General features: G+C 38.8%; 1 protein-coding gene across 6 annotated transcripts in view; it reads right to left on the bottom strand.

Moving 5' to 3' along the window:
• fynb (FYN proto-oncogene, Src family tyrosine kinase b) overlaps positions 1-16713 on the bottom strand; it is a 250779-nt gene that overhangs the window by 45061 nt on the left and 189005 nt on the right. For all 6 annotated transcript variants that reach the window (XM_028797588.2, XM_028797589.2, XM_051925244.1 and 3 more), the window contains one exon: positions 7679-7935. In XM_028797588.2, the coding sequence (XP_028653421.1) occupies positions 7679-7925 (247 nt within the window). In that variant the 5' untranslated portion in view covers positions 7926-7935. The remainder of the gene's footprint in view (positions 1-7678; positions 7936-16713) is intronic.

Raw genomic sequence — 16713 nt, 5'->3', positions numbered from 1 at the left:
AAAGCAATAATAATACATTCTATTTATATAGCCCCTTACCCATGCTAATGCAGTATATATACTGTATGCCTAATCTAAATTCTGCTGCAATAATTATATTTCTAGTATATGGCAAGAACTCCAGAGAGTATTTCACATGGTTAGCCAAACTATATCAGATATGTAACATGGTATACACAAATTCAAAAAAGAGATTGTAAATTAAATGTGTTTTATTGGTTACTTGTAAGTATTCAATTTTCCATCCATCCATCCATTATCCAACCCGAAAAAAGAGATTGTAAATTAAATGTGTTTTATTGGTTACTTGTACAGTATTCAATTTTCCATCCATCCATCCATTATCCAACCCGCTATATCCTATCTACAGGGTCACGGGGGTGTGCTGGAGCCAATCCCAGCCAACACAGGGCGCAAGGCAGGGAACAAACCCCAGGCAGGGCGCCAGCCCACCGCCGGGTGCGCACACACACATACACACACACACACACACCAAGCACACACTAGGGACAATTTAGAATCGCCAATCCACCTAACCTGCATATCTTTGGACTGTGAGAAGAAACCGGAGCACCTGGAGGAAACCCACGCAGACATAACAGACAAAATAATAATGTGAACATGTAAACAAAAATGAAAATATATCACTGTATATAAGAGTGAGTATAAACTGGACTGAAAGTTTTTTTTAGATACACCTATCCAATAGTATGTTGTGCTTCCTTTGGTCTTTAAGGCAGCATCAGTTTGTCAGAAAATGAATTCTACATAATATACTGGATGTGCTGTTCAGGAATTGAATACAATGCATAAATGACTGTGTTGTTATTTGGAACATGAGATTCTTGCAAGACACGTCCTACTTACAACCAATATCAAATAAAACCATGGGCAGCAAAACACTCAGTCGTGTAAAGGATTTGAGCACACACAGATCCAGGGCTCTCAGCGCATATAAAGCGTACAAGGACAATACGTTATAAATGAAACGTCAACAACTAAGCAAAGAAGAAAGCAGTGCGGAGAAGAGACTCAAAAGCGTTGGGAGAGAAAAAAATGCAAAAAAGAAAAAGAATAATCTAGGTGCAAATTCAGAAAATAAGTAATAATCAGACCGGAACAAGTGGAATTGAAAAAAAAGCACATCTAATCAGGCTCAGAATTAAAAGACAAAGGGTAAAAGACAAAGTAGAACTTCATAAAAGACGTTCAAAAACGATGGTGCTATACACATGCAGAGCAGGTTAGAGATTATGAAAGCAGTGGAAATCGAAAGGCTCAGAAAAACAGAGCAATACAAAAGCAGAGAGAGTTAAAGAATATGAAAGCAGGAAAATTAGAAAGTATCAAAAAAAAGAAAGTAAAGATGGCAGTAGCACAAACAAATGCAAAATATTACTCGAAAAAAGGGAAAATAATCACCACAGACCAGGTGTAATTGAAAAAAAAGCAGGACAAAGTGAGGAATGGAGATCGAATATACGTAAATATTGTAAGGCTTTGAAGTTTAAGTAAGAGTATTTCAAAAACGGGGTTTACCTCACATGCATTTATTGGTTACTTTGCAAATAAAAATGATTAACTGCTGATGATGTGGACCGTTTTGTCTGTGCTGAAACCTATCCTGAATTATGGTACAAAGTCATTAAACACAGGTCTCACGGACCTCATTTAAAAGATTTACCATGTTGGGACTCGAAAGATTCTAAATATTGTTTTTAACAAAGTTCTGAAATAAAAGTAAAACTAATGAAATAGCAACAATTCAAAGAAAAAAAAAATCTTATAAGTGTGTATCCAGAAAACCAAACATAGGGGTTGGCGAGCGAAGCGAGCAGGGGGTGTAGCCCCCTAGTTAGCTAAATAAACAAGCTTGATGAACTTAATGGTCTTCTCTCATTTGTTAAATTACTTATATTATGTTCTTAAATTGTGGAACTTGTGCTATGTATCAGGTAATGCAGGGTTGTGAACTAATTGATAAAGTACATACTGTATTATGTAGTTATACTGGGGAGCACATAAACATTTACTTGCTGCTGCTCACTCTTGAACATGTCACATAATGCAAAAACAGCATGGGAGTCGCACCATGCCTGTAATTCTGAAAGTCTGACTCTGCATTTTACTAATAGTTACAGTATGTCAAAATAGACATTCTGCGGTGGGCTGGCGTCCTGCCTGGGGTTTGTTCCCTGCCTTGCGCCCTGTGTTGGCTGGGATTGGCTCCAACAGACCCCCGTGACATAGAAGTTAGGATGTAGCGGGTTGGATAATGGATGGATGGAAAATAGACATTGCCAATGAACTCATCTAAGTGTCTAAGCTGAAATGGGTAACTAGAAAACATCAGTGGGTATTTTGTGAAGGAATCATGATTCCCTTTATTCCTTAGGCCGGAGTTATACTTCACGCAACGCGACGCATGCTGCAGCAGATGCTCCTGCTACACAAGCGTTGAAGTGTTTATACTTGCGCGCGTACTTTACGTAAATCTGGAGGAATCCGCCAGGTGGCAGTGCGAGAAATTATCATGGTGAGAACATGTTCGGCTTCTCTGTGTTGTGAATTGCCTAGAACACCCATTAAATTCCGATGACACCTTACCGCAATATCTCTGAAAAGGATGTTTATTGATTAAATCCAGGGATGTGTCCATTCCAGCAAGTATTGGGCACGAGTGAGAAACAATCCCTGGACGATGCCTCGGCTCATCGCAAGGTGAACACAAGCACACACATACACTAGCGTCATTTTAGCGGCACCAAATCCCCAAATCTGCTTATCTTTGGAAGGAAACTGGAGCACACTGAGGAAACCCAGCAGGAAAACGTGTAAACTCCAGGCAGGGAATATCAGCGACGTGACTCCCTGCAAGACAGCAGCGCTAATGCTCTGCCACTGTGTCACCCCATGTGTGTAATTATTAACATTATTCATTATTTAAACGAAATTACCAATTTATCTGTAAAATGTAATATACATACATTAACGCTTTTCATGATGAAAGTGATATCAAGTATAAATCTAAGGATTCTAAATGTGCAGAGAGTTGAAATATCATACATTTAATGTGCTCAGTGTGGAGCTCTATTGCTGGCGATTCGCTGCTGTCAGGAGCACAGAAAGCTCTAGAAAAATGATAGCACAGAAGACGGTATGTGAGAATTTTAAAACGCATCGTGTCATTACGATCGGGAATATGCAATGCTTGAATATAAAAGCACCATGAATACATTTGTATGTCGGCATTTTGCTTCACCACATCGAACCATTTATCAAATATCGAAGCGCGCACACCGATCTTGTAGGATCCGCAAAGCAGCTTTCTGTCACATGTAGATGGTAAACAGAGACTCTGACGTCACATTCCAACTTTTGGCACACTGCGTCCCGCAAATTTTTGCTGGTACTGCAACTTGTGAACGCGTCGCGTTAATTTCCGAGGACCTGCTCAGAGGGCGCATCAAATGAACGCTCAGAACGCATGACGGCCATGATGCGGGCACGTACGCGATCTGAGCGTGAAGTATAAATGAGCCCTAACATGTTAAAATGGAGACCTTACGTGAATTTTAATTAGAGAATTTTAACTCTGAAGTCATGTCCTGTTTCACCATTTTAGACAAATTAAACTGCTTTATCATATTATTGGTCATCATGTTTCTAGCCAACACATAGCAGCTCTCCTTTGCCTTTGCATACAATATTTCACACTTCAGCCATTTAAATGGATGGATGGATGGATGGGTAGGTAGGAATCTATGAATCAAATTCTCTAGCGGGTTTCTTTTCTCTATTGTGTATTATTATAGTGAAGGGGTCAATGTTCTAAGCTACTGTATGCAATATCAGAAATGGCCCAACAATTTCATAAAAATATGTCCTTACATTTTAACATATTGCCCTAACATATTGCACAAACTTAATTTTATTTATATGTATAAAATGAGTGTATGTGTAAAAATATATTATAAAATGGATGACAGCGATTATAATATTCTTGTTATAGTTAATGTAAATCAGAGACAAGGTGACAAGATGGAAGAAACTCAATTCCAGTGATGAGTTTGTTATCCAGGTTGCTTGTGTGAACAAAATTTTTTTTTCTTTTCTGTCAACATACCTTGAAAAAGCATGCTAAGTTAATCAACAACTCTGTTGGACTAGGGACAAGAGAAATGTTGCTATATTTAAAAGTGTAGTGTGAAGGGCCGATAACCCATCTATAGGGCCAGTTTTTGGGCTGCACTTAACACTGCAGAAATATACACCTGCTTTCAGTGGCTCTGAATTAGAAAAAAATCGGGTTAAAAATTGATTTTTCAGATAAATCAGTGATTGAAATTTTTGAATTAAAAAATTCAGACATTCAGTAAATGGCACTGATTTTTACAAATTTCATTTGCATAACACCATATAGTAGTTATGTGTTCAGTACAACAAAATGCAGGTCAGTACATTGGCAGGCCGGCTAAAATTTGCCCATTTTTCTGAATCCCTATACCATGTCCACATGCAGCACTGTTATTTCTGAATTCACTTGTTTAATGTTATTTATATGTTATGAAGGACAGGCTGTTCAAATGTCTCCATGGATTACATTTGATCATAATGAAAACCTATTATAAACAAGCTTCCCATCAATTTTCACTGTGCTTCATGTGCTGTGATTGCAGGTATACTACACATCAGAACTGCATTTACTTCTCATTTCCAATCTCCAATACATATACTTTACAGAAATAACCAAATCGGGATTGTTATAAGTTAACTGTTTCTTTCTGTGAATGTGATCTAGCCATATACAGTGCATCCAGAAAGTATTCACAGCGCATCACTTTTTCCACATTTTGTTATGTTACAGCCTTATTCCAAAATTAATTCATTTTTTTCCCCTCAGAATTCTACATACAACACCCCATAATGACAACGTGAAAAAAGTTTACTTGAGATTTTTACAAATTTATTAAAAATAAAAAAAAACTGAGAAATCACATGTACATAAGTATTCACAGCCTTTGCTCAATACTTTGTCGATGCACCTTTGGCAGCAATTACAGCCTCAAGTCTTTTTGAATATGATGCCACAAGCTTGGCACACCTATCCTTGGCCAGTTTCGCCCATTCCTCTTTGCAGCAACTCTCAAGCTCCATCAGGTTGGATGGGAAGCGTCGGTGCACAGCCATTTTAAGATCTCTCCAGAGATTTTTCAATCGGATTCAAGTCTGGGCTCTGGCTGGGCCACTCAAGGACAATCACAGAGTTGTCCTGAAGCCACTCCTTTGATATCTTGGCTGTGTGCTTAGGGTCGTTGTCCTACTGAAAGATGAACCGTCGCCCCAGTCTGAGGTCAAGAGCGCTCTGGAGCAGGTTTTCATCCAGGAAGTCTCTATACATTGCTGCAGTTATCTTTCCCTTTATCCTGATTAGTCTCCCAGTTCCTGCCGCTGAAAAACATCCCCACAGCATGATTGAGCATTGGCCTGGTGATGAGCGGTGCCTGGATCCTCCAAACGTGACGCCTGGCATTCACACCAAAGAGTTCAATCTTTGTCTCATCAGACCAGAGAATTTTCTTTCTCATGGTCTGAGAGTCCTTCAGGTGCCTTCTGGCAAACTCCAGGTGGGCTGCCATGTGCCTTTTACTAAGGAGTGGCTTCCATCTGGCCACTCTACCATACAGGCTTGATTGGTGGATTGCTGCAGAGATGGTTGTCCTTCTGGAAGGTTCTCCTCTCTCCACAGAGGACCTCTGGAGCTCTGACAGAGTGACCATCGGGTTCTTGGTCACCTCCCTGACTAAGGCCCTTCTCCCCTGATCGCTCAATTTAGATGGCCGGCCAGCTCTAGGAAGATTTCTGGTGGTTTTGAACTTCTTCCACTTATGGATGATGGAGGCCACTGTGCTCATTGGGACCTTCAAAGCAGCAGAAATTTTTCTGTAACCTTCCCCAGATTTGTGCCTTGAGACAATCCTATCTCAGAGGTCTACAGACAATTCCTTTGACTTCATGCTTGGTTTGTGCTCTGACATGAACTGTCAACTGTGGGACCTTATATAGACAGGTGTGTGCCTTTCCAAATCACGTCCAATCAACTGAATTTACCACAGGTGGACTCCAATTAAGCTGCAGAAACATCTCAAGGATGATCAGGGGAAACAGGATGCACCTGAGCTCAATTTTAAGCTTCATGGCAAAGGCTGTGAATACTTATGTAAATGTGCTTTCTCAATTTTTTTATTTTTAATAAATTTGCAAAAAAACTCAAGTAAATATTTTTCACGTTGTCATTATGGGGTGTTGTGTGTAGAATTCTGAGGAAAAAAAAATGAATTTAATCCATTTTGGAATAAGGCTGTAACATAACAAAATGTGGAAAAGTGATGTGCTGTGAATACTTTCCGGATGCACTGTATGTTATAGCAAAGAAACACTGTGCAAATTGCTTACACAACAGGCAGCTTTAAAAGATGTCAGACACCAAATATGGTAATCTCAAAATGTGCACAACTTAAAGGGGATCACATCTTACAGACATTATCCTTGCTTTCATATTCTGCCTACTCTTCCGGTTTAATTAAGAAGGGTCAGCAACACACATACTGATGTATCTCGAGTACCCTGGGGGAGGGAAGGTGTCAGTGAGGAGTTCTTTTTGCAGCTCTGTGCTTTTAGCTGGGAAAGGATAATATAGAAAGCAAGACAATGTCCAAAAAAATAACTTAGACTAAACTGGTTAGGCTGTTATTTGTTCCAGTATAATTTTATTAGACTGTGTTTGATGTCCAATAAATACAAATAAACATCCGTACATAGTTACATAACAGTTTCTGTAGATTGGTCCTGAATGGTGCCAGGACCCAATGTCCTGTTAGGCACAAGAGCCAGTAGATTTCAGATCCCTCCCTGTTCAGAATTCGAAAATCTTTAAAATCATATGATAAACTGGTCACCAGCACCAGCACCAGTACCAGTTACAGTATATACTCAGCTTTAAATGAATGTATGAACTGGAAAATTAATACCAAATATATTGTAGGAGTTGTTTTGACCCTTATAATTTTCTAAGCTGAATGGAAATGACTAAGGAAAAGATAAAGATAAGTTATCTACTTAGTTGACTGAGAACAGACCTCCTAATTGCAAGGTTCTTCAACTAAACTGAACACATTCTTAGCTGAATGGTCAAGCTGGCTGCTGTTGGGATGTCCCAAATTTTATTCTTCTCCCCTTATGCTTTTTTTAGTATCCTGCATACCTTAACTGGGGTATGGTATGGGGAATGAGTAAAGCATGGGGAATGAAATTACTTATAAATAGTGTGATAACAAAAGTCATTTCAATGAAAACTAAAGACACAATGATGCTCCAGGCCCAGAGTGTGCCACTTCTATGCCATTTCATACAGCGTTAAAAAAATTCCTATCATATTTAAGGTTAGGCAATTGTTGAGCTATAGATATGTTAACACACAAAAATCCCTGGAGAAGAACTGTTTTTTAGCAAGTTAAGAGAGATGAAAGAGTCTTTTGTTGTGGGGAAACTACACCTAAAACTTGAACCACTCTTATGCCCATCCCTGATTAGTAGCATATTAAAACATTTTACAAACTGAAGTCATACACTTTAACCCAGAATCCTTTAATAAGTAATTAAAACCGATCTGTCTTACCTGTACCACCACGTGACCGCAAAGTTCCAGTGTGAGATGATGAATTCACCCCACCAAATACAGCCATGCCCTGACCTCCAGGTGTGTGGAAATTATTAAAATTTGGAATTGCAGTAACACCAAAATTCGGGTAATGCTGTGGAGTGAGGTCAGCCCCATAGCGGTAACCAGTACTCTGAGTTATACTGGTGTCTCTGTCATCATTAAGTTTTGCTGCTTCTTTATCCTTGCATTGCACACAGCCCATTATCCAAATCCTGTAAACCAAAAAAACAAATATAATTTGTAGCCTTACCATAAGTTTTAAATCTCATTAAGAACAGTTGTGGTAAAGTCTAGGACACACATAAATATATTGCATCAGCTGACCCTTGTAATTAAATTGTGAATTACTCCCACCCAGTGTTTGTGTACACTTTTATGTGGGAGTGCAAATTTCTAAAAGCATTATATCAAGTTTAATGGAGACACAAAACTTCATTAGTTAGTTAAATAGAATAACATCTCACCTAGAATTTTTTACTGCTTTGAAATTATTTCAGTTTTCATTGGCTAGTTTGATTAACTGTTTTAATGATGGTGTGCACTATCATTAAAAGCTAACAAGCAATGAAAATGTTAACTATTTAAATGTAGTCATTACTTCATTATCAGGATCCTCCAAGCGAATAAACTAATGTATGTACTTCTGGTTATAGGTTATTATAAGTTATAAATAAACCATATTCTTCTGTTACTGCAGCAAGCATGGTTGGGTATTTGTTTAGAAACAGTCTTATTGCTACATATGAAACAGATACAGAGAAAAATTAAGGTTGGTTTGTGTATTCCTTCACGAGTTTACAAACTGAACATATCTCTTCATATTTCTGACATTCTGGCTGAAATGCAAAACAAAGATATTCCACATAGGTGACCATGAAATAGACCAATCACTGCAGCCACAGCCAGACTGGGACAGGAAAGCAATATGATGCCCCTGGCCAACAGCCCATGGCATTGTCCTTTATTCGGTCAGTAGTTCTAGTAGTTCATTGACATGAGGATAGACCAGTAGGAAGGAAGGAAGGAAGGAAACAGACTAGATTAAAAGTCAAAATTTATTGTATTCAACCAAAAACAGTGCATGTCCCAAAATACATAATCCATTAAATAAATTTTAATTTAAATCAGATCTGTAAAATCACAGTGTCCTTCAGGTGCAAATAAAACATTTTAAATCCAAGATGTATTCCCCTTGTCCAGAGATTTCATTAGATCCCCTTTAGCGCAGCCTGCTAAATTCCTAGTCTGTCAACTCCACAAGTCATAGCATACACAAACTGTACGCTCACAGTTGCTGCAGCTTGGGAGCTGCCACCTCCCATGATCACTGCTGCTTCCTCTGGACACCTTGCCCTTATTTGGATATCAACACACATTGGATCCCTTTACCTCTGTGCAAAGTTTCTACTGTTTGTTGTCTCCCTCCATTCTCCCTTAAAAATCACGCAACAGTGCCATTGCTGCATGCCCTGATCTCATCAAAGAATACTAATTCAAATGTCCTCCTCCTAACAAATGATCTTTCCTGTTCTACACCCTTCCTGTACTTAACCCCCCTCCATTTAAATTGGTGGCTCCAGGCTGTTACTTAATCGCTGCACTGAACATAATTAGCATCTGCAATAGCAGAACTAGACATGCAACCCACAAAAAGTTGTGGCCAAGTTAAGTGCAAAAAATTAAAAGCAATCAATAAATTAACAACCTTTAAGTCACCTTGTGACGCACCATGTCACAAGTGGTAGCCAATTCCAAAGCTTTTCAATATAAAATCTATTTTGTCTAATTTCTCACCTTTAGTCACAAGTTCTGGATAGTGACCTAGCAAATGGCGCTGCAAGTACAAGTGGCCATAATTAAGTTCCCTCACAGGGTTGCTGGGTCTGTGCTCCATGACAATGTGAGGACTTCAGGTGTAGAAATGTTGCTTTTCTGGATTATGAAAGGCCAGTTCATGTGGTTTGAGCATGTAGTTATGATGAGCCTGATTTCCTCCTATAGAACATGTACCACACAGTGCATACTAATTCACCACCCAGGGGTAAACAAAGGATATATTCCCTAGCTGACCTGTGAATTCTCCGTGACAAACTGGAGGCTGAGGATTGGGGTGGACTGATCATGATGGGTTGACCTCCTCATAATCATTAAAAGCACAACCAAAATAAGGGAGACAATAATTTAAAAAAGGTTTTTTTTGCAACAGAATAAAAGTTTTCTACAAAAGGGTACTGTTAACTTACAGCTCGTCTATAGTGTGGTGACTTGGGTCAAAGAAAGCAAAAGAAAAATGACAGCCCAGACAAAGGCATGTGATGACATAATATCCTTTGAGTTTAGGTTTATGTTCAGTGAGTGAACATCACACATGTATTGTATACTGGCATATTGTGTTGCCTTTCAATGACCGTAAAACCTGAAATAGTATTATGCAGTATAAATCAAAGGCATTTTGTTAAAGAATACAGTAGAGGAGAAGAGGGAATAAAGTATATATTGAGATATAAGTGCTTCTTGACAGACTTACTTTACCAAGTACGAAGTATTGTAGATGGGGTACTTTTCTCCTCTTTTACACATTAACTCACCTTCCACTTTTGCTCCCTTATCTTTCCAAATGGGCCAACTGTTTAAATCTTATCTAATGTTTATGTCCTCACTTCTGAAGTCGAGAATGTAAGTTAAGTAGATTTGCCTTGTAGCTGTTCCACAGCTCAGATAATTTCTTAATGGCTAACACACTCAGGTTATCCAGTGTTACTTTTTTCCCCAACTAAACAGCAGACCTCCAATATTTCTTGCTGCCACTCAGTGTTTTGGGGGGGGGGTGTAGCCTAGCATCCTCTAAAGGTTCTCAGTACACCTCTCTTAAGAACCGTGAACAATGTAATTCTGGTGTGCCTAATTTTTTACCAATAACCTGATTATCTGTCTCTTTAGGCTTTCCTAATTATCTGTCTCTTTAGGCTTTTTTACACTCAACCAGAAAATTTCTACCTGGGATGTGGACTCACCTCTTGTGAAAGTTGCTGCTTGGCAACATTGCTGTCCACACATATAATGTAATACACAGTGGCTGATAGCAAAATTAGATAAATGTGTGTTTTTTGTGAAATTCCATTGACCACATAATATTAAAATTATGAATATCAATCCTAAAATATAATTTATAATCATTTCTCCAAATGGCTGCATTGTCAGACTGCTACTCAAAAACAGTGTCCTCAAAAATGTAAAGTGCATTTGGCTTGCAGCACAACTGTTTTTTTTTTCATCTGCCACAATAGCCCTTATAGCATTCTGCACAACCACATGAAAACAGTTTTTAGAGCTGCACATGTGCTACCATTTGGTGGTAAGCTTTTTCTCCTCCCATCAAGAAACCATTTATTCCTCCCTTCAAAAGAATACCAGTATAATATGCCACATAAAGCAATAAGCGTTGGTGGTGCAGCTTCATAAAATCCAAGTATTTTGAAAGTTGCTTAAAATTACTAACTTAGAAACATTTTCATAAAATTGTTAAGAGCTATAATAGGCACTTTACAACTATGTATAGCTTATAAAAATTATGAAAAATGCTCATTTGAAAACTGTCTAGCTGTACCTCACCCACATGCTGATATGAGAGGTATTAAATTAATTTTTTACAAGAGAAATGCAAAGAAACACATTTTAAATTCAAAGCATACAGACCTCAAATTTGTTAACTGTCCTAGAAAGATTTTAATGTCAACAGAAAACATTTTTCTAACAATTGTGATCTAAAATATGCTCCATCACCTTTTTAATAACATAAAACTTGTTGTACAGGATACAGATGAATACATGCATTACAGTTTTTCTTGATTGCTTACACATTATTAACAAACTTAACTAAAAATCCCAAACCGTACTGCCATCTATCAAAACACAAACTTATTTCTCAAAACTATAAACACTATTCCCTTATTTAGGCACATGATTTAGATTCATTTCACTTTTTGTGCAAAAATCTACACACAAATGCCTTCATGTATCACTGGCCTCACTATGTGCTCATTTAGAAAACACTGCCTTAAATATCATTAACTCAAGTTAGCACAGCTGGAACACATTTAGCACACAATTCCCCAGGTACAAACACCATGCGTCAAAATTGTTCACACACCAGTCACAGCCTTAGGACAGATAGATAAAAGGGACATGGGTCAGTTCACTTGTTTTGGAACAGTGGATCAACCACCACTGGAAGAAAGAGGAAGAGGACACAGGAGGGGAAGAGGATGAGAAAGAATAAGATGGGTTTCAAATGATACTTGTGCCACTCTTGTTGACCATGTCCTTGTGCATGGGATATTGATGGCAGAAGCTGGTTAGAGTGTAACCAAACCTAAGCCTCTTCACAGTACCTTCTATAATACGACTCTGTACTGTAACTTTGGAGTTACAGTACTTAACGTAGCTGTTTACTGTGTTGGACTGTAATGCTGTCTGAAATGCACTGAATTACTGCACCATTTAACATAGTTACTGTATGTTCTTATTGAAAAATGTATGGTTTTACAGTTAGTACTTGCAATGTTTTGTTTTCCAGAACTGAGGGATGACCACCTGATGGAGGCAGAAGCACCCTATTTTCTGAAGAGCAACAGGAAGCAATGATTAATATGGTTATAGCCAACAACACGATTCGCTTGAGGGAGACACAACAGTGTTATGGAGGACCAAGAAATTTTCAGAGGGATTGATATCATCAGCATTTCTACAAATCAAACCCATTATTCAAAAGAACAGGTTGACAAAGAAACAGGCCAATCAAGTTTCTTTCAAAAGGAAATGCCTGGATATGTGCAGGCGTGATGATGTCTTCATACTGTGTGAATGATGTATTTGAGCGTAGTTACTGTATGTATTATAGCAAATTCAGCACTATATAGTGTAGAACAAATTGTATTTATGGCCTCCTTTTGAATACTCTTCTCTCTTGTAGAGAATCTTTGAAATAGAAGCAAGACACACTCCTCATGAACTCATCTCTATTGATAAGGCAAGCCTAAACCTCACTGAAGGGGTTGACATAATTAGCTAACGGGCCATCATGAATGTCCTCCATCAACATGTCATCTTTAGTCCATATGGCACCATGCTTCTACTGGCTTTCCTCAATGGTTTCTTAGACCATGTATACCAACTCAACCAGAGGGTGCCAACATAACCAGAGCAGCCATGCTATGCTGTAATTTGGAACAATGTCAGTTTCCACCGGGCTGCTCTGGTTCACCAACTACTCCAGATTTAGCAACATTTTTCTGCCTGCACACTCTCCTTTCGCTATAGAGTAGTTTTTTTCAGCATGGTGGTAGAGGGTCTATTGACCTTCAGACCCCTACATTTGTGTTCACCTCCTCCAGGCTATGGAGGAAGCTTGTCTGGACAATACAGTTGAGACTTGCCAGGGATGGATAAGACATGCAAAATCTCCCCCCACCCTGCCCAGCCAGGGCTCAAGTTGCATATAATGTTGATGAGATTCTCTGGCCTGACCCTGACCAGAGAAGGGATGCTGCTGTTTAACAGAATTTTCATCTTCTTTCAATTCTTTATATAGTGTGTTTTATATTGATACAGATATTTTGTTCTTTAGAAAATGTCTACATTTATTGTTCATATAGTGTCCAATATATAAAGAGGTGAGGGGAGGGGGGACCATAAGTAACATTGCTCATTGCATTTAGGGCATGGAGTAAGGCTATGCTGTAGTGCAGTGCATTTGTTTTTAAGGCTTTTGTGTGATATTTGAAGGCAACCTTTGTTTTTGATACAAGATTACATGGTTTTGAGTAGAGAGTTTAGTTTTAACCTGGAAGTTTGGGGAGTCGAGTGTGCAGTTATGAAATTGTGTTTAGAGTTTGGGGAAATGGAGCTTAATTTCAAGAAATGTGTCTAAGCAATCGAGAAAAATTGTAAAACTGGGAACAACTGACTAATGCAACACAGATGTTCAAACCAACCTCTGTCTGTTTTAAAATGAAAGTGCAGCACCAAAAACTTTGAGGAAAACTAGGGAATATTATACAACTTCTGCTCACAAGTCTCTTTATTGGCTTCCTGTGAATTTTTGAGTTTATTTTTAAAAGCTTCCTTCTAATTTACAAAGTTATAAATGGTTAAATACATCTTTTACATACATTAGGATCACTTCAAATTCACAAAATGTAGATGCCTACATTTCAGAGGATAAACAAATCTCTTGCACACAGGTTAATTACAAGGGTTTTATGTTTTGGATTCATATATTATGGTTTATGCATTGCATAATGGATTTGTGTTACTGTTTAACTGACAGATTCCTCTGCTGAAAGTGCTTTAAAAGTCACAAAGTTCTGTCTGTTGGCAAGCAACCATTAACAAAACTTCATTTTAGACAGCTCGTTTCTTTTAGTGAACACCATTCCAAGCTGCTTTTCAAGAACAGAGACTTGGTAGAATGGTTTACGTTAATTTTTTTTTTTGGAGCACAGATGTCTGAGGTAGGAGCTGAACCAACAACTTTGTGGTTTAGGTTTAAAGTCCAGAGAATTGGCCACTATACCACATAATGCTGATGCATGTTTTCCTTTACTCCGTCTTCTTGGCATTATTTTAGCCTTTGGTCGAGCAACATTTATTATTACATCTATGTAACAAGATTTAATAAAGGAGCAATGGCACGGACTCCAGAATTTGCACAGTTTAATCCCTTCATCGTCTCTGTCAGTGTTTACCATTTGTGCAACTGGAGAGGAAGAGGCTGGTTGGTCAACTGGGCTAAACTGGCCAATCTATTACACTAGAATGAAGGGTCAATAGGAATTTATTTTCTGTAGAATCTGTCATGATGGAGGATTATTTTTGTTCCTTGTCTCCATATATCACCAGGTGAAACTTCAGTGAACTTGCCCCAAGTGGAGGAGTTCAAGTATCTCGGGGTCCTGGTTCATGAGTGAGGGAAGAATGGAGCGTGAGATCGACAGGCGGATCGGTGCGGCATCCGCAGTGATGCGGGCTCTGCATCGGTCTGTTGTGGTGAAAAAGGAGCTGAGCCGTAAGGCAAAGCTCTCAATTTACCAGTCGATCTATGTCACTACCCTCACCTATAGTCATGAGCTATGGGTAGTGACCGAAAGAACGAGATCACGAATACAAGCGGCTGAAATGAGTTTTCTCCGCAGGGTGTCTGGGCTCTCCCTTAAAGATAGGGTGAGAAGCTCAGTCATCCGGGAGGGGCTCAGAGTAGAGCCGCTGCTCCTCCGCATCGAGAGGAGTTAGATGAGGTGGCTCGGGCATCTGATTAGGATGCCTCCCTGGTGAAGCGTTCCGGGCACGTCCAACCGGGAGGAGGCCCCGGGGAAGACCCAGGACACGCTGGAGGGACTATGTCTCCCGGCTGGCCTCGGGATTCTCCCGGAAGAGCTAGAAGTGGCTGGGGTGAGGGAAGTCTGGGCATCTCTGCTCAAGCTGCTGCCCCCGCGACCCGACCTCGGATAAGCGGAAGAGGATGGATGGATGGAAACTTCGGGAATATGTTAAAAAGTATTTTTTTATTAATGGAATTTTAACTGAATTTCCTGAAGTTGAACCAAAACAAGACAGGAAATGTAAACAAAGTATAACATTTAGGTTCATTTGGAGACACAGTTAACTGTTTTGAAAGTACCAGCATAATTGAATTTTCAAAGAGTTATCACAATTTTGTTTATTAAACATTTTTGTAATAGTGAGTCTTTAAAAAACAGCAGTAACAATAGAATGTAATTACATGTATTAGTAGAGTACCTAAAAATGAACCCTGAATAGGCTTATGGTGGATGAAAAAATTGTACCCTTTACAGGCTTGGTTGTTTGTTTTGAAGGTTCAATGGTTAACTATAGTTCAAACTTCTTATTATGTTTTTCAAAGTACCCCATAATGGAGATTTAAAATCTATGTTAAAGTTTCAAGTTATAGTGGTTGCATGCATATGACCATGATGGACAGCAGATCATTGTGGTGTCTTTCTTATAACAATTTACAGTACTGAATAAATGTTGAATCATAAAATAATGGTCTGTAGGCACTGCAGCTGTGAGGCTGTTAATGTAACAGAAATCTTGGGAACATGTTTATTCATTGTATGCATAAAGTGTCCCCAGAGCCATAGTAATGGACCTCGTTTCTTCTTTCATTCTTTTCTATGCAGGTTGTCTGCATTTTTATACTAGCTCAAACTATGATTCACAAAGAAAGGTAGAAAAAGTTTGTCAAGAGTCTTACTGACAGTGTTATTAATTACCTGATTTTGTCAAGAGTGAAGATGACAGCTAACTGAATAATAAAAATTCTCTTATTTTATAAAGTAATAATCTATGAGTAAAATAAAAAAAAAGATAAATCATTAAAATAATTTTCTTCACCTCATTCAAGGCTGGGTGTTACTTTGTATCTACATGCTGTCAGAATCGGCCTGTCACAACAAAATAATGGAAACAGTGGGCTTCAACAACAGATTGAAGGATGAAATAATAATACATAAAGCGCAGTGGCAGTATTTCAAGGGAGTTAGGCAATTCTGAGTTAAAAATATTGAGTAATGTTTAGAATAGCTACCGTAATTCAGAAATGTAATACCAGCTGGTTGTGGTAATGCTAAGACCCGAGGCTTTTGCAGCCTATGTGCATAAGCAGTCAAAGCCATCTAAGAAGTTGTGAAACTGCCACCAGTCACATGTATAATACATATTTTGTCAAGCATGTATGCTTATGAGACAGGGCTCTTGCAGGGTAGTCAAGGTAGTCAATACCATTCGGAAAACAATATGGGGGCACGGTTATTAGTATATGTTCCTGACCTCACTTCCTCATCTGTTCTAGAAGCTTCACCCCTTCCGGGATAGCCACCTCCAATGCTGGGTTGAACTAGTGTGGCTAGGCAGAGATGGGGCTCCCAAATATCATGGTGTCCTGAAATGGGGGAATCAAGTATAAAAAC

Source organism: Erpetoichthys calabaricus, chromosome 3 (genome assembly GCF_900747795.2).
Source record: "Erpetoichthys calabaricus chromosome 3, fErpCal1.3, whole genome shotgun sequence".
NCBI lineage: Eukaryota > Metazoa > Chordata > Cladistia > Polypteriformes > Polypteridae > Erpetoichthys > Erpetoichthys calabaricus.
The sequence above is the reverse complement of the archived record's forward strand: the minus strand, read 5'-3'. Positions and strand labels throughout refer to the sequence as shown.